Source organism: Arctopsyche grandis, chromosome 6 (assembly GCF_051622035.1).
Source record: "Arctopsyche grandis isolate Sample6627 chromosome 6, ASM5162203v2, whole genome shotgun sequence".
In the NCBI taxonomy this organism is placed as follows: domain Eukaryota; kingdom Metazoa; phylum Arthropoda; class Insecta; order Trichoptera; family Hydropsychidae; genus Arctopsyche; species Arctopsyche grandis.
In genome coordinates, this window is record NC_135360.1 from 26,152,877 (window position 1) to 26,170,961 (window position 18,085).

Consider the following 18,085-nt stretch of genomic DNA (forward strand, 5'->3'; position numbering starts at 1 on the left):
CAAATGTATTCAGTGTTAAACAAGTCTAGCTTGGTAGGACTTACTGAGAAGCAGTGTATTATAACTTATAAGAAGTGTTTCCTTAAATATATTTTATTGAAAGACATTTGTAGGACTTAAATGGCATTTATTTACAAATAATACAAAGCTTGTAAAACGAGACATGTTAAAGAATTATAAACACAATTCATGTCAACCTTCCGAAGCTATTCTCAGTTTTCTTCATCATCGTCGTCGTCGTCAGATTCTTGATATGGCTCAGATTTGATTGGATCTTCGTCTATATGAATCTCGGAATCCATATTAATAAAAGTAGATGATGGATTTAAACTTTGAAGTGTCGAACTTTCCATAGGCGATTTACAATATCGACGTTTACTCGGGCTAATAATACCCACACTTCGCGACTGAGAATCTTGTAGAGATGTTCCTTCTAATTGTTGAGTGTAGAGACCCATCGACAGTTTAAATAAAATGTTGTTAATTTCATTCTCGGCAATGGCGGTCTCCAAATGAGATCTTCCACAATTTCGTAATTTATTGGCAACGTGCTCTCCGTACACCGAGAACTGATCACGATTTGAAACTGACTGCTCGGATATTAGTGAGTTTGAAGGTATAAATTCCTCTTCCACGATTCTATCCTCGATTCCGGTGGTTTTATGTTGTTTTGCAGGAATTTCTAATAAACTAGCATCATTACTTTTATATCGCTTACCACGAAGTTTTGTGGGTTTTTCATTATGACGTTTTGTCTGTTTCTGAACTTCATGTAGTAAGTCCTCATCATTATTTTTCGAATTTTTCTCGGGAACCTGTGAGCCTTCTAACGAAGTCAGAAAATCTGTATCACCGATTACCGGTTCTAGCTCCGAAAAATCGTTCTTCTATAAATAAAAAATAAAGTTTCTCATTAAAATAATATGAATAAAGATAATTAAAAACATGAAATAATTAAAAACATGAAAAAAGCTGTATGCTTATAGACCATAAGTTTCTTTTATTATGAATAGACAGTGGATGGTCATTAGTGCCGTTCATTGTTCAATTGTTGTAAATCCTTTGTATAAAAGGTTCGGCAAACCTTTAACAATGCATTTACAACATTTGAACAATATACAGCCCCGTCAGGGTCTGGGCCTTAGTCATTAGGGCAATATGCTTTTGTTGACTTCATAGAAAACTTTTTTTTGCTCTATTGCATTCAGCACTGTTTATTTATTTATTTATGTGGGATTCTGTGTAAGGGTTTTTGATAGGAAACAAGTAAAACGCAGCTTATAAAAAAAAAGTGGTTTATTCTTTATAAATCAAATTATGTCTTCTTTTTCCCTCCATCACGTAACACTCATACTAACCTTACATTATATACCACTCATACCAACCCTACATCACATACCAATCCTACATTTATTTATCAGAAAATTTCTAATTATAACATAAAAACAATCGATAATAATACTTAGCAGTCCGTAAGTCAGGCCACACACTAAAGACGCATGTAGCATGCACGCTGCAAATGCTTCACTGTATTTGGTTCGCCACATTTAGCACTTAAGATCTGGCCGCACTAGGCGACACTGCGCTGCAGCGACGCAACGCAGCACAACAGAGTTGAGGTCCAAACGTACTAGGCGACAGTGCACTGCAGCGACGCAGCGCGGCACATCAGAGTTGGTACAAAAGGCAACTCGTAGTGTGTTCTATCTCATAGAATTTCACAAAAACAATATTTGGACGCGCTGCATCGTTGCAGGGCAGTGCCGCCTAGTATGGTCTAAGCTTTACGTAAAATGCGACCTTCGAGGAGGACGATTATTTTTATGAGGCAGTGAATGCGAAATAAACAAAAGAAAATATTGGGTACATCCTTTTAATTTCGATTGCGCAAGTATTGGAAATTTCAAACTGATTAAAGAGCTAACAAGAGATGAAGAACAATTTTATTCGTATATATACATATGTAGAATGTCAGTTTAATTTCATCAAACAAACAAACATAATCAAAATACTCACTACAGACATTCAATTTCTTTCGAAGAACGGTTAGTTATTAATGATATTAAGATAAGAACAAAAAACAGTATCAAATTTTAAAAAAAAGGTTTTATATAATAACTTTATCAAATTACAAATATAAATTTATTACGTATTTGGTCTTATTTAGATTCACAAAAATTATTACAAGATTCGCCAGCATCACGAGTCCCTGATGAATGGTTGGAATGATTTTCGGGGTTCTGAAGTTGTCGATATTTAATATTTTCAATGAGACCCAGAATTCCTTTTTGAAACGACAGCTGTTCCAACATTGTCATCGATTTCATGTGAGGAACAAGGCTCAAGAGAAACAGCTCACATGGATCTCTCTCTGCATTTATATTATCCACATACCCTTTTCTCTTCATATTTAAATACATCATTGCGCATTTGTCTACAGCACTAAGTGGTCTTTTGTACGCCTTCGATCTATTTCTGCTTAACTTCTGAGCTGATTGTGCATCAGATATTTCATCATCCTGATTAATTTCTATTGCTTTCGGTGATGGCAAAAATTCAATTTCAACCTGAGAATTTGGATTCTCAGTGAATTCTATATTGATATCCTCTTGCAGTGGATCGGAGCGTGTATTTTGAGATTGTACATTTCCTACATGAAAACGGTTCTTTATAAAAGGATTTAAAAATCGCAAGTATTTCCCCAAGTAGTATTCTTTCTTAAAGCCTGCTTTAGAACCAATTTTAGATTTTAAATTTAAACTGCGGATGTAGGACGAACGGATTATTTTCCATTTATTTTTACAATCTGCACCTGTAAAAACATAAATGTTTATCTACAATAATTGATAACATATTCATTGAATGTATTTTTGTTGAAGGTAATTGGCCACTGTTTCATCGTTTCGATCGATGTCGTGTATATTTAAGAGAGGTAAAACAACAATTGGGAAAATAATTTACGAAGCCTATGGCGTTATTCGGCAAGTTTTACAAACGCAATACATGAAAGTACCAAGAAGAGATGACTTATTATATAGGTCAGCGTTTCCCAACCTTTTTTGACTCGCGTACCACTTGGTAGTACATAACGCTAAATTGTACCACCATATTAAAAATGACTGTATTTCATGAAATTTGTTTTTGCAAGTTTATTATTATATATAGTATTTGTATGGTAAAGAATATGAAGATAGGATACACGCAATATGTAGATTTGGTAAGAAATTTTATGGAAAAAATTTTTTTTGCGGAGTCACAATTATAACATGCTCAAAGTTTAATATATTTATCCACTATCTTTTCATACTTCTATTATTGATGGTAAATATATTATTGATTGTTTTAATAAAAACTCAAAATTACAAAGTACATATAGTATGTTTTCTTTTCATTAAATCTCCTTACAAAATAAATTTAATGAGATCCTTGTACTTAGTTTTTTTTTAAATTTGGTTCAAATGATGCGAGATTTACGTCTGGAGCTGGATTCAATCAATTTCTATATTTGTCTCATTGAAATATATGAAGAGGAAGCTCTCTTAACCAGTTCAGTGCTAGTAAACGACGACAGAAATTTAGGCGCTATGTCATAAAGCTGTGCATATTCTTTACTAATACCTAGCCAAAAATTAATAACCTTATTTATTTCGAATTCAGTTTTTAAATGCTATAATTTGAAAGTTCAATCAAGTTCTCCTTTTCCTTGGTAGCTGTCCGAAAATGTTCATTATCAAAGGGGTTTGAAATCAAATTGTTTGCTTCTTAAGGTTTGGGAAGCACTGCGTAAAAGACGATTTCAGCCCTATTAAATATTCAATTATTTTTTCACGTATATTCCGAGTCATACGACGCTTGTTTTCAGATAAGAAATTATGTAAATTTTCAAATACTTCAGTTTGATTATTTTCGATACAGAAATTCCAAAAATCTAATTTTCTAATCATATGTACTTTCAATTTTATCTGCAACATTAAAGATTATTATCGAACTGTTCTCAAGTGTCAAATTCAAGTTAATTATTTATTGGAGCGTGAACGCGGTAAATTTAAAAATGCACTCCAAAATCCATGCCGGATCTGAGGAAAACGTATCGATTGCCAAATTTTCGATATTGACGTTAACGATGACTAATTAAGATAATGTTTATTAATTACTAGTTGTTTTATCCGGCTTCGCTCAGAATTTGTAATATAAACAGCTTAAACATGGCGAATCTAATAGCAAATATTCATTTGTTTTTTTTATTAAATTTATTTGAAACGAAAAAAATATAATATTCATCCAATTGAATTGTCGACATGGAAATTTTATTTTGTTTTCGAAGTTCCCAAACAAAGATACAAACTTACAAAGTCTCTTTAGAAATTATATATTAGATATAGGCTTTGCCGCCTCCCCCAAGTATAATTAATAAATAAAAATATAAAAAATATTTATATTTTTATGATTGTAAATCATTCATTCCTGCATGTCCGCCGTTACTGATATTTTTCGCGTACCACCAACCATCGACCGCGTACCGCAGGTTGGGAAACGCTGATATAGGTGATCAGATAAATGCACTTAAAAAAGCCGCACTCTCGAGACATCTAAACTTTCAAAGATGCTCAAGAAAAACTAACGCAATAGAATTGAACCAAAAAGCATCAAGCGGTATATGTATGTTAACCGAAGTTGCTAACCCTTTTTTGTGGAATTCTATTGCGTAAGTTATTCTTTAGCGGCTTTGAAAATTAGGATTTCTCGAAATTGCGCCACTATTCAATGCAATTCAGTGCATTCTTCCAGGAACCATCCTGTTCAGTGGATAAATCTTTTTAACTGCTTGCATACTACACAACTTTATTAGGATGTACGAAAAATATCAGTTTACTTCAGGAACTGAAAACACAATAAAAGGGAATTCTAGTCACTATCATGACAATCATCAAGGAAGACCGGTTGGGTTATGATGCCACTCAAAACAGGGAATATTTATGTGAATATTTCAAGAAACCTTATAGCTCAGTGGCAGAATAATTACATAGCTTAGTACACAGTTAGCCCATTAAAGGTTTGTTCATACCTATCCAGTACGAACCGGTAGCAGTAGGTATCAAATACATTTTTTACGAGATTTTTATTATTATCGACTATATCCATGACAGGAACCGTAGAATTATTTAATAGATGTGTACAAGCACACCATATATAGACATTTAATATAAATTCCTTGAATTGGCTATTGAAATTATTGTCTTTTCCGATTTTGGATGGTTTCTACATTCTATATCAGTGGTTCTTAACCGGAGGTGCGAGAAGACATATCAGGGGGTGCCGGAGGCGTTTCTAACAATATAAATTTAGTTTTGTGATATTTGAAAACTATTTTAATATTCGATGACATCGGCCAATTTTTTTCCTGACGAAAGCGCTTGGGTAGCTATATGCATCTTATGTTCCAAGATGTTTTCAAACTCCAATCTTAAACCATCAAAGTTGTTAAAAATTTTCAACAACAACAGCATGGTGGTGAAAGTGCAGGTCTGAACATCTTGAAGTCATAGAAGGCTCGATTTGATATCAGCCAGTGGTACAATCACAAAATTATGTAGCGCAACAATTCAAAAGCCCTTGTTAAAAGTGTCCTATCAAGTGGCATATCTTTGCGCTAAGAACAAAAAGCTTGCAATAAATGTATTTTTCTAAATTAAAGATTCCAAAACTCATTTTTCAAAGGTGCGGGAACATATTTTCAGATACATGTTACGGGAACGAGTGGGAGATGGTATAATTTACAAACAATTTTAATTTTTATATTTTATTTCCCCAAAGAAGCAATTACTATTTACAGATACAGGTTACAAGTTCGGCAGTTTAATTACAATACTAGTTTATGGTATGGTAGTTAAACACAAGTAACTAGGTAGTTACTTGTTAAATGGTTTAATCACAAGTTACTAGTTACTTATTTAACAATTCAATCGCAAGTGAGGTTCAATGGATCTAACATGAGTATTTATACAAAAAGAATGATAAGTTTTAGCCAATGACAGAATTTTGGTAAAACAACAAAGTGATTAAGATATAATCAGTATTCGCGTGTAAGACAATTTTAGTATTTGATTTATGTATCCTTTGAGAGTATCGAGACATTATTGAGTAGATACACATAATTAATCATACAGATTAAGAGTGATAATAATATTTGAGGGTTACACGTATCGTGAGACAAAATGCAGCTATAGCAATAAAGATTATTAAAAATAGTACTTTGGATTTCAACAGGTCATTGACTGTATCGTCTTATTTAACAATTGTATTAGAAACTCGTATAAATTATAGTAGATAAAAGTTAAGTAGATAGAATTGAACAGAATATGTAACTGTAGGGTCCGGGAGCAACAAAGATATTGAAAGTCTCGTGTAAATAATGAGAGATAGCTTTAAGAGAAAACATCATAAGTACAGTTGAAAATGAAACGGATGTTCAAACTTGAGGTTAAAGAGTAATATATGTACATAAGTATATACATAGGTTGTAAGATCATAACTAGAGGTAGGATAGTCACAGTGCTATCCATTGTTCGGCAAACCTTTAACAATGCATTTACAACCTTTGAACAATACACGGCCCCCTCAGGCTCCGGTGACTAATCATAACCACATAACAAACAAAGGGGTGCGGCACACTGAAAAGGTTAAGAGCCACTGTTCTATATGGACGCGTATGAATGCGTGAATGCGCATGCGCGAATGGGGGGTCTACATCACGGCACCGAAAGTGAAAAGGTCGAAAAAGCAAATATCGGAAGGCAAAGATCGAAAATCGAAAGATCTTAAGTCGAAACATCAAAAAAAGGGTACATGGTAAACGGTACTATGTACATATATATAATATATATCAGTGGCATGTGGTGAAATTATCTCTCTTTTTTTCATACAACCTTGTTTAATGTGCGCGCGCAGGATACGGGAGGAAAAGTCTGTTCCTCTTGTTCCTGTTGTATCCTGCTCGCGCAAATTAAGTGAGGATGTACGACGGGGGGTATTACCGCACGCCACTAATATATATACTAACCGTTTTTCATATGTATGCATGGTAAATTTTCAATTTTCGACTTTTTTACGGTCACCCGCGAATGGGATATGAATGCGTCCATATATGTATGTATATACAATATAATGTACCAAAGAATACTGCCCGTACTTGCAGGATACCTGCTGCTGCCGGTTCGTGCTGGATAGGTATAAACAGACCTTAATTCATATATTAATGGAAACAATAAATGTTATAATTTATAACTTACCAGATTCATTAAACATTCCGCCAATATCACTCCATATCGTTTCTGTTACTCTTCTATTACTGTAACCTGGATGTTGATAATCGTAAAGTCTGACATTTTTTTCAACTTCTTTAATAAACGCAATACAAAAATCCAAATCGTCTTTCATTTTTGAATACGTTCAACCCTGCAAACGTGCAGCGCGCGTGCTGCGTCGCAGCAAACTGCGTTGCGCAGCAAATGTTTGCCCGGTGTGCGTTCAAATATGTGACAATAATAAATGCTTCCTGATGCATTTACAGTGTGCATGTGTTGCATGCTGTGTGCGGTCCCCCGCTTACACTGTTTATCAAAGTGTAAATTATTTTTTATTTTTATTTTTATTTAAATAGGCACACATACAGAATAAAATATAAAAAGAAAGTTGTATAATGAGACAAAAAATAATAATAAACATAAATAAAAATATAATATTCCATTTACAGTGAGCACCACATGGTGATATAAAAAAGTAAAATTACAAAAACATCAAGATTTTAAAAAAAAGAAAAGAAACAGATAAAGTAAAAAAGAAAAAGAAAGACTATAAGGGTGAAGAAGCAAATCAACCACATATTATTTTCTTCACCTTTGTCCTAAAAATACCAAAAGAGTCACTAAAGAGGTCAGGACAATCATCTAAGCTATCGTAAATACGGCATATACGAACGATTGCACAATTGAAAGAGGTGTTGCTTTGACAAATTGGTGGATAAAAAAGATTTGTGCATCTGGTGAATCGGGCATTAACGTTAAAATTAATCTCGCTTAAAACAGACGTGTCAAGAATACCATTAGCAATCTTATATAAAATTAACAAATCAGAAACCCTTATACGCTGAGACAAACTTGCAATATGGAAAAAAGAAATTCTGCCATTATAAGATGGTAACAGTTTTTTAAGACCAGTCTTATAGGATAAATGGCGCAAAAAACGCTTCTGGATTGTTTCTAAATGCTCAATGTGAGTTTGGTAATAGGGAGACCATATGATTGAGGCATACTCCATATTACTAAGAAATAAACTGTAATAGAGTAGAATCAGAGTATGGGGATTCTTAAAGGGCTTCGCAACTCGGCAAATAAATCCCAAGAGTTTATAAGATTTAGTAACAATATGATTAATATGTTCATTAAATGATAGTTTGGAATCTATAAGTATACCTAAGTCTCTGGCACAATTTTTTGCTGTAAGATCTACGTTATTAATATTGTAAGTAAAGTCAATTAGGTTACGATTTCTGGAAAGTGTCAATGAGAAGCATTTAGAAATATTGAGATGCATAAGGTTTACATTACACCATTCAGATATTATATCAATGTCGGATTGTAATTTTAAGCAATCCGACTCACTATTGATAGGATGGAAAACCTTAAGATCATCGGCATAAAGTAAGCATTGACACTTCAGTAGGGGGATTAGGTCATTAATAAAAATAATAAACAGAAGTGGTCCAAGGTGAGAACCTTGAGGAACTCCTGAAAGGATTATTCTAGGGGCAATTGCAAATTGCAGAATTTGACATGCTATTCATTGATATAATAAAATTCATCAATTACGTAGAGTGAATTCGAGAAATGTATTACATATTGATTGTTATATAAAATATTTGTAATTTTTTTTATGGTTTAAGGTCTGACCGCACTATACAACAACCGAACGATCCTTCACTTCACAACAGTACGCGACCAAATATTGTTTGTATGAAATTGTATGAGACATATCGCACTGCGCGACAGTCGCATGACGTAGAACGACACCTTGCGTCAAAGTTTACTTTTCGACAAACTTTGAAGCAAGATGTCGTTGAGTGGGGGGGTTGCCTTGCGACAATTATTCTCCTTCTTCATATCGTGACTTTGAAATAGCATGTAGCCATAGTCTTTTGGGTTTTCTCGATTGTTCTTCTTCCTCGCATATCAAAGATACTATAATAGCGTCCGTTTCGTCCATTTTGCTCCGAGGTACCGAACGAATGATTGACATAATGTCAATCATTCGTTGTCGCTCGGTTGTCGTATAGTGCGGTCAGACATTTAGCGATTCCGAACATTTTACAAATGTCTGTTTTCAAAGAACGTCTTGCGTCTACTGTTGTAAGCAAGTCCATTTTAACTTGAAGCGAAATGGCACCCGAAAGATATACATTTGTTCAAATGTGTCACTATCACGAAATTCACCACAAGGCTATCACGTCTCACACACTTTAAGAGGGCTGTACAACCGAAACCTTAATTTTTTTGCCGTTCCTTTCTTCGATATATATATTGAGTGAATGCATATATTGAGTGAATGCGACAATATATATATATATATATTGAGTGAATGCGACAGTTGCGCTTCTACCAGATAATACGTATTTTAAATCGACAAAATCGAGGTTTATTTTCTCCTCCAAAACTGGACTAATTTTAAAAAATATTTCATCATTGGTATGAGAAAGATATTTTCTGTGTAACTATGCGCGTATTTTTTTTTAAATCGATCGTTAAATAAGCACGCTGGACTCTTTTCGTGGGTGTAAAAAAGAGGCGATTTTATTGATGTTTGGCGGCTCCTAGCTCCTATAAAAAATGACTAATCAAAAAAATAAAACGATAGATGCAACCCAATGATGGATATCCATAGCATATTAAAAAATAATTTCTCTAGTGCCATAATTGAGGAAGGGAGAAGTCTAATGCTGCGTACGGACCAAACCAACGACGAATTTGGTCCAACGATTTAACCAGCAGGATTAAACCAGTAGCGTACAAAATATCGAAATAAAAATTAAATTTAAAAATTGAAATTAAATATCAAAATTAAAAATATTATTATTATATTAAAATTAAATTCAAATATCAAAATAAAATTATAATCAATATATTAAATTTAAAATAAAATATTGAAAGTTAAAACAGAACATGCCCAATTTAAATAAATTTTCGAGATTGACCTAAAATTAGATCATCAACAATCACATACAGATAATCCTCGACTTTTGTTTGTCGAAGATGTTTTGACTTACGTAGATACGCACTAAGATCGAAAAAAAAATCAAAGAATTATTATTTTTACTTTCCCGTAATGCGCAGCTACTGAGCATATATTATGTGTTAGTATGGGTGACCGAGCGATGTCTTCAACCCGAGACGTTGTCGGTTTAATCAAAGGAAATTTTTTTGTCTTCAATTGTTTCTCTCGTCGAAATAAATCAATTAATTAAATCATTTCAGAGGTAAATTTTATCGGATAATGTCTTCAATTGTTTCTCTCGTCGAAATAAATCAAATAATTAAATCCATCTCAGAGGTAAAATTTATCGGATAATGTGTGATTATTAATTTTATTTCGACGAAAGAAAAAAAAACCCTTTGACAAATCACCGACATTTTTTTTGTTAAATATTTCATCGACGGCGAAACACATTGGTGTATCGTGACGACTTATAAGAAACAATAACAAGGTTTTTTTCGCTCGTAATTATAATATTTCTCTGGTTGTAATGCATAATATAAGCATTTTCTATCAAAATGTACGAGGCCTTAAATCTAAACTGGATGAATTAGGTTCTAACTCGGCTATTCAATGTGCTGACATCCTGGTACTAACGGAAACCTGGCTTGACGACTCTGTGCATGATTCTTTTTAATTTACATTAATGACATCTCAAAAATAATTAAGTATTCAGACTATCTTTTATTCGCCGATGACCTTAAGCTTTTTAAGACAGTTAAGTCTCATAGTGACGCAGCCCTTCTCCAATTGGACTTAGATGCGCTGTCAAGTTGGTCTGTCGATAATAAATTATTTTTTAGCATTCAAAAATGCTGTGTTCTCAATGTGACAAGATCTTCAAATCGCTTGATTTATCCATATCGCCTAAGTGGTGTTGAATTAAAGTTTGTAGATGAATATTGTGATTTGGGGGTCTTGTTCTCGAATAATTTTCAATTTAAACGACACATAGACAATATTTGTTTGCGTGCAACAAAAATGCTGGGATTCTTACTAAGAGTTAGCAAACCTTTCCAGAGTACGTTGGTGCTTAAAATTCTTTATGAATCTTTAGTACGTAGTATTCTAGAATTTTCTTCTATTATATGGAATCCTACCCATATAACTCATTCATTGAAGATTGAGAGAATCCAAAAACGGTTTCTCAGATATCTTTATTTGAAACAGTGTGGTTATTATCCTTGGCTATATCCTAGTGCATTCCTATTAGGGGCGTTAGGTTTCAACTCATTGGAGTCTCGTCGGAATATGTTACTGGGAAGACACTTTTTTAAGCTGTTGAATGGGATAATACACAATCGTCAGGTTCTAAAGGAATTTAGGTTTAATGCACCTTGTAAATTCAGGGACTTGAGAAATCGTGATTTGTTTGTTCCTCCTGTGGCTCGCACAAATATGTTGTCAACGGCTCCTATATCTAGAGCGATATATTTGCTTAACAGGATTTCTGGTGAAATTGACCTCTTCAATATAAAATATACTAATCTGGTTGAGTGGTTGTTGAGGAATGCCAGTGGTTGATTTTGCCTATTATAAATATTAATGATTGTTATTACTTTATCTATGTTTTTTCTTTTTTTTATGATTTTATGATTTTAATGATGTTGTGTTAATATTGTTATTATTATAAGTTATTATTACTGTTATCATGTTATTATTACTGAATGACCGGCCACAGCGACGCGTTGGAGATCTCTGTAATGTCACTGTGGCTAATATGTTAAATAAATAAATAAAAAATAAAAAAAATATCGTCGTAATTCAAAACATCAACGATGATCTAATTTTAGCTCAATCTCGCTCGTTAGCTTAATTTTGATATTTAATTTCAATTTTTTAATTTCATTTTTATTTCGATATTTTGTACGCTACTGGTTTTAAAAGTTGGCCCAAAATCTTCGTTGGTTAAATATTTCCGAAGGGGGAAACACAGTAGTGTATCGTGACGACTTATAAGAAACAATAACAAGGTTTTTTTCGCTCGTAATTATAATATTTCTCTGGTTGTAATGCGTTTTGTCGTAATTCAAAACATTGTTGTAATTCAAAACATCAACGATGATCTAATTTTAGCTCAATCTCGCTCGTTAGCTTAATTTTGATATTTAATTTCAATTTTTTTATTTAATTTTTATTTCGATATTTTGTACGCTACTGGTTTTAAAAGTTGGCCCAAAATCGTCGTTGGTTTGGTGCGTACGGACCATAATACGTTTGTGTGAACATAAGGCGCTGGTGTCCAGCCCTCGTAAGGATAGACTGTAAATGGAATAAAAAACTTGTATAAAAAAGCAGCCCATGCGATTTTTTTCGTGTTAAGCGTTTTTTGTTGCGCGCTAAAAGAAAATAGATTGTATATTTGAAATTACATACATATAACTTTGCCGGGGCCAGATTACTATTTTACGTTAATTGATTTTTCATGGTAAGCGTTTTCATGTTAAGCATTTTCCATTGTGATAAAAATAATATTTCATCATACATACTTGCATATTTATAATATACATATGTAAGAGTATAGGGACCTTCATAACTATTTTTAAGAAATTAGAGTTCGCAGTCTCCCAATGTCACTTTAGCGCTCCTCAAAATATTTTAATTGATGTACATAAATGTTATTTTACAATTCAATAAAATAAATCTTAATTTTATTAAAGTGTATACATTGATGGCGAAGGGTGCATATATGTATGTATGTAAACAGATGTGACGTCATGTAACGAAACTTTCGCTTAGACCTGTCACCCCTTGCCCTTAACGCTATTTTTCTATATTTAAAAATGACTTTCCTTGTTGAAAATAGCAGATCTCGTTCAACTAGCAACGTTAAGCAACATTAGGCACGGTCAGTATTTGGATGGGTGACAGCTTACGAAAGGCACGTATGCCTGTACCTTTTTATTATTTTACTACAATTTAGCAACAGTGATATCACATATATATATATATATATATATATATATATATATATATATATATATATATATATATATATATATATATATATACATATGTATACTCCAGGGTGTCACCATGACTAGGCATATATGAATGAAAAATATTAAAATAAAAAAAACTAAGTGAAGTAAAAAACAAAAAAATAAAATAAAATATGAACAAATTATAATATGAGAACAAATTAAACAATTCCTCTACCAGATCAACATATTTTAGATTAAACAAATCCAAGCTAATGGCACTCTGGTTGAGCAACTTGATGCCTCTTGTGACAGGCGACGAAGCCATCAAATTGGTAAGTACCACAGGAGAAGAGAACAAACTGCGGCATCTAATGTATTCGAGTTGGCTGGGAACATTGAAACTGAATTCTGCAAGAATTTGATCAAACCAACCAGTAATTTGTAGAAATGTTTTCTCAAATATACTCTACGTCGTGACTCGAGGGGATTACATATAATAGATACTAAATAATTATAAGAATTTAATTCAACGAAAATCGAAATATTTCTCCCTCTAATTGGAGTTAAAATGGCATTTATTACAGCGTGTAAAATGGGTATTTATGTTATTCAAAAATTATCAATTTATGGAAACGAGTAAAATGGGAATGATAACACAGGTAGGTTATATATTATTTTGGCGGGTTAGAATGTAACATGTGTAACATTTTGTCTGGGCCACAAACGAAACTTAATAAAAATCATAAAAGGTAAATGTAAACTCCATTAATTTTCCAATATTACCTACCTACCTTGCCCTAGTCCTAAAAAGTTTAAATACACCTGACCTACGCCGTAACAAAAATTAATTAATATTACTTACACCATCACTGCTTTTGCTTGGAGGTTTATTCAGAAGAAACGTCATATATTTAAAAGCAAACCAGGTGGAATTGGACGAATCTACTGTTCCATCTTTGGAACGTTTTATGCATTTTTTCTTTTCCCTTCTGAACGAAGATAAAAGCGAATCCATTTTTCTCCTCACTTCTTCACTCTGCAACAAATATATGACTTATTTAATACCGCGTAGACACGATACGAGTGCATTCATACCAAGGCCTCTAATGGGGTCACTCGGACGTTACTCGTAACGTGGCAACGTACGAGTAAGTGGCCAAATTAGCGGACTTGGTCTGAGTACACTCGTATCGTGTCAACCCGGTATAAAGTAATAAATGAGACGTACAGGTCTGTTACAGAGAGTTGGCGCGTTCTCGTACTCATAAAGAAGCGCACGAAAGAGACAGAGCGTATTTTCAATATTGAACTAGTGTTCTGCCCGCTGATTTCAACGGGTGGTTTCGGAAAGGAATTGATACACGAATTAAAACAAAGTTATATATTACAATTTACTTTCATCAGACTTTCATCAGACTTTCATCAGACCTAGACTTGAATACGCTTTTAACATATGGAATCCTCATTTTAAAAAGGATATTACATGTATTGAAAGGGTTCAAAGGAGAATTTCAAAGATTCCTTCTGAACTCAAATCACTTTCTTATAATGAAAGATTGAAAATAATGAATCTCACTACATTGGAGACGAGAAGAACTAGAGGTGACTTAATCGAAGTCTATAAAATTCTCAATAATCACTATAATTGTCATATGTCTAATCTTATTTCATTCAACATAAACACTCACCTCAGAGGTCACTCGCTTAGACTCCAAAAAGATAAATCTAATAAATTGATCAGAGATACATTCTTTTCTAACAGAGTGGTTTCAGTTTGGAATAGTCTTCCCAACGATTTAGTAACCTCTATTAATATTAATATTTTTAAGAATAAACTTGATACTTTTTTTAAAACCAAAGGATTTTTGTGATTCTTCTTTCCCATAATCATATTTCTGTATTTTTATCTTGTTTGTTTATATATATTTTTTTTTTCTTCTCTTATTTTATTTTAATATTGTTTTTTTTAATTTTTCTCATTTTTTTATTGCATATATGTATAATTTGTAAAATATGTTTATTTCAAACCCCTTGGGCCTATCGGCTTTGCCGCCTCCCCCAAGTATATTAAATAAATAAAATAAATAAATTTATAAATATTTAGTAAGGTAATTTATAGGCACGCGGGCGCACGTAATATTAATCGTAGTAATAAAAAGTGCTCGCATTACGCGCTCACCAATCCAACCCGTTCGAAATGATGAAAGCAGTGTGTGTGTGTATTTGTCACCCGTGACTCAGCCTAACGTCGCACATGCTTGTCGTCAAAAGACGCTGCACACCCCACCCTCCCCCACTTCCCCGCTACCACGTTTCCCCGCGTCTCGAATACTTTGTTTTGATTGGGGGTGTCAAAGCGTCTGCCACATACCCACATAGTCACATATCCACACACATCACGTCGTTTTTATATATACATTATGCAATGTGACAGCATGGTATACATCTATTCACTGACCCTAATCAAGCGCATTTGTTCGCGCCAACTCTCGGTAACAAACCTATAAATATGTACATGGAATCTTACCTCAAGTCCAAAAACTCTGCCCATATACTCCCATGCTTCGGTTTTTTTCATGTGGTTATAGTAGTGGGAATGTTTTTGATTCCACAATATTTCTATACCTTTATATATCTCTATCAATTGTAGTATTGATTTTTCATCCCATCCCGTTTTTTGATCCATGGTTCAAAAGAGCGACGAACGTCCCCGAACGTCACACGCACCGCACAGTTCCGAACAATACCGAACCCCGCATCGTTTAGAACAGTACTGAACCTACACTGAGCTTGCATCTGCCGAGCGAACGGCGAACACGCGACGAATATTTACGTCTCTCTCTTTCTCGTAACGTTCGGCCGTGCGAATAGAGCGCAACGGCGTGGCAATGTTATCTACATGGCGTGCAATCATGGCGTACGTATCCATGTACGAACACGCACGAACGAACAATCTGTGCACGAACAGCTTACGTTATTAGTTTCCTTCCAAACCCAACTCCTACTGCGGTTGTATATAAAAACCAGGGCTGAGGAAGCAGAGTGCCGCATATATGTACATATGTATGAACATATGTAAATACTTACATATAGTGAGCTGTTATATATTTTTATTGACCTTTTTTCTTACTAAAAAATATTTTTAATATATGAATATTATTTCAATTGACATGTATTTAAAAAAAAATAACAAATAGAAACTACATTTTATATTTCATCAATATAAATAATTATTTTTATTTGACTTTGAAAACGATTTAATTTTATATTAAATTATACCCTTATTTTACGGAATAGATTTAAATCTTTAGAGAAATTATCTGTCAATGAAATCATGAAAGCGAAATACAGAGATGGTTGTATTTCTTTTAATTGAAAATTCTCTCGCGACTGTGAGGTCTGTATTTTTCAGGTAATTTTTCAATTGTAAGTCCCTTTGGTTTTTATGTAACAATTTTGAATCGATAGGCCAATTTTACTAAATCGGCCTATCGATTCAATCATTGTTATTAGTAAGCTTCGGCGTTGGCTTGGTACTTTTAAAATAACAATAGACCTCTCCATTACTGTACAAAGAAATAGAGCAAAAAAACATGGTTGACAATAGCAACTGACAAAATAGTGAACAATTTTTTGTGCAAAAAGCATCATATCAACGCCGATTTGGTTATTAGTGAGGATCGGCGGGCAAGATGGCAACGGATAAAAAAATTGTTCACTATTGTCAATTTCTATTGTAATCCATATTTTTTTGTTCTCCTGCTTTCTCGGACAAAGAGGGGTCTATTGTTATTTGATGGTAGACACTCGACCGCCCATCTCTAGTTATAACCAGTAGCGTGGTCTAGTGGTGAATGTTGAATTATCTCGTACTTGATGTTACGAGTTCGATTCCTCACTAAGTCTCGCTATTGACCACACCTTGATTTGTCAAGGTCGATCGTTTCTTATCAGAATTCGCCAATTTTTCTGATTGTCATTGAAACGATTCCTGTAAAATTTTCGTTTCCTTCCCAATTTTCTGTTGCGAACCTTTAGTTATTGTTATATCTTAGGTTTCGCCATATTGCTCACCACAGATGTCTCTGTGGTTGTTTATCGAATATAAAATTCGTATTGTTACATGAAAGTTATTCATCGTTATTTATCGTATTAATACGATATTTGTAATATCTGACGATATATGTCAGATATTGTTTAGATTTACATGTATCTATGTAATAATTATGTGGACCAGGAAGGCGCATTTGGGGTTTACCTGTTAAGCCTTCCTGGTATATTTGTATATATGTATGTAAAATAAATAAATAAATAAATAAGCTGAGATCGGCGGCCAAGTTGCTTTTACCCACAAAAAATGGTTCACCATTGTCAACTTTTTTTTGCTCTCTTGCTTTGTATGACAATAGTGAACCATTTTTTGTTGGTAAAAGCAAATTGGCCGTCAATCTCTGGTAATTAGTGCTACCACCATTGCGTTTTCAGAACGAAATAAGTACACTGTTCTTTCTGGACTCTCTGTACGTCGTGCAGTGTCCAGAAAAAAGGTGTAAGGTGTAAGGTTAATTACGAATTGATGTCAGTTACGTTTTGTTACTTAGAAAGTTCGAGATCAATTTACTATTATGTGTATTAAGTACAAAATTTTTGGTGTTCAAGAATAGCTTCGTCTAATCAGAGATCGGGACTCAACGGCCAATGAGCGAGCTGCGTTCAACAACCAATGGGATCTCGCGACTAATCGACTAATAATTATGGAAAGTAAACCGGAATCTTCCTGGATGCACTATATTTTTCTTTACGTGGAATTCTTCAGAGCGTATCCACCGTGTAAATTAGATCTATAAAAAAATCAG

At 33.6% G+C, this 18,085-nt stretch overlaps 2 protein-coding genes across 3 annotated transcripts; both read right to left on the bottom strand.

The window, feature by feature from the left end:
- Nucleotides 1–110: 110 nt before the first annotated feature.
- Nucleotides 111–16,187, bottom strand: LOC143913199 (uncharacterized). The gene is made up of 3 exons (XM_077432854.1): nucleotides 15,757–16,187; nucleotides 14,092–14,265; nucleotides 111–887 (listed from the first exon to the last, which is right to left on the bottom strand). Exons 1-3 carry the CDS (start codon nucleotides 15,913–15,915, stop codon nucleotides 213–215), a joined length of 1,008 nt encoding a protein of 335 aa, XP_077288980.1. The 5' UTR covers nucleotides 15,916–16,187; the 3' UTR covers nucleotides 111–212.
- On the bottom strand, nucleotides 1,281–7,610 carry LOC143913200 (uncharacterized). 2 transcript variants are annotated; one of them, XR_013260694.1, is made up of 3 exons: nucleotides 7,290–7,610; nucleotides 1,784–2,812; nucleotides 1,281–1,580 (listed from the first exon to the last, which is right to left on the bottom strand). XR_013260694.1 is itself a non-coding variant. In XM_077432855.1 (2 exons), exons 1-2 carry the CDS (start codon nucleotides 7,435–7,437, stop codon nucleotides 2,160–2,162), a joined length of 801 nt encoding a protein of 266 aa, XP_077288981.1. In that variant the 5' UTR covers nucleotides 7,438–7,610; the 3' UTR covers nucleotides 1,283–2,159. The 2 variants fall into 2 exon arrangements, 1 of the variants encoding a protein (XP_077288981.1); XM_077432855.1 differs by having other exon boundaries at nucleotides 1,283–2,812.
- Nucleotides 16,188–18,085: the final 1,898 nt, after the last annotated feature.

Coding starts and splice junctions, on each gene's coding strand:
- LOC143913200 (XM_077432855.1), bottom strand. CDS start 7,437: ATGAAAGACGATTTGGATTTTTGTATTGCGTTTATTAAAGAAGTTGAA. Junction 2,813..7,289: donor CGGAATGTTTAATGAATCTG/GTAAGTTATAAA, acceptor ATGTTTTTACAG/GTGCAGATTGTAAAAATAAA.
- LOC143913199 (XM_077432854.1), bottom strand. CDS start 15,915: ATGGATCAAAAAACGGGATGGGATGAAAAATCAATACTACAATTGATA. Junction 14,266..15,756: donor GCAGAGTTTTTGGACTTGAG/GTAAGATTCCAT, acceptor TATTTGTTGCAG/AGTGAAGAAGTGAGGAGAAA. Junction 888..14,091: donor CAAGCAAAAGCAGTGATGGT/GTAAGTAATATT, acceptor TTTTATTTATAG/AAGAACGATTTTTCGGAGCT.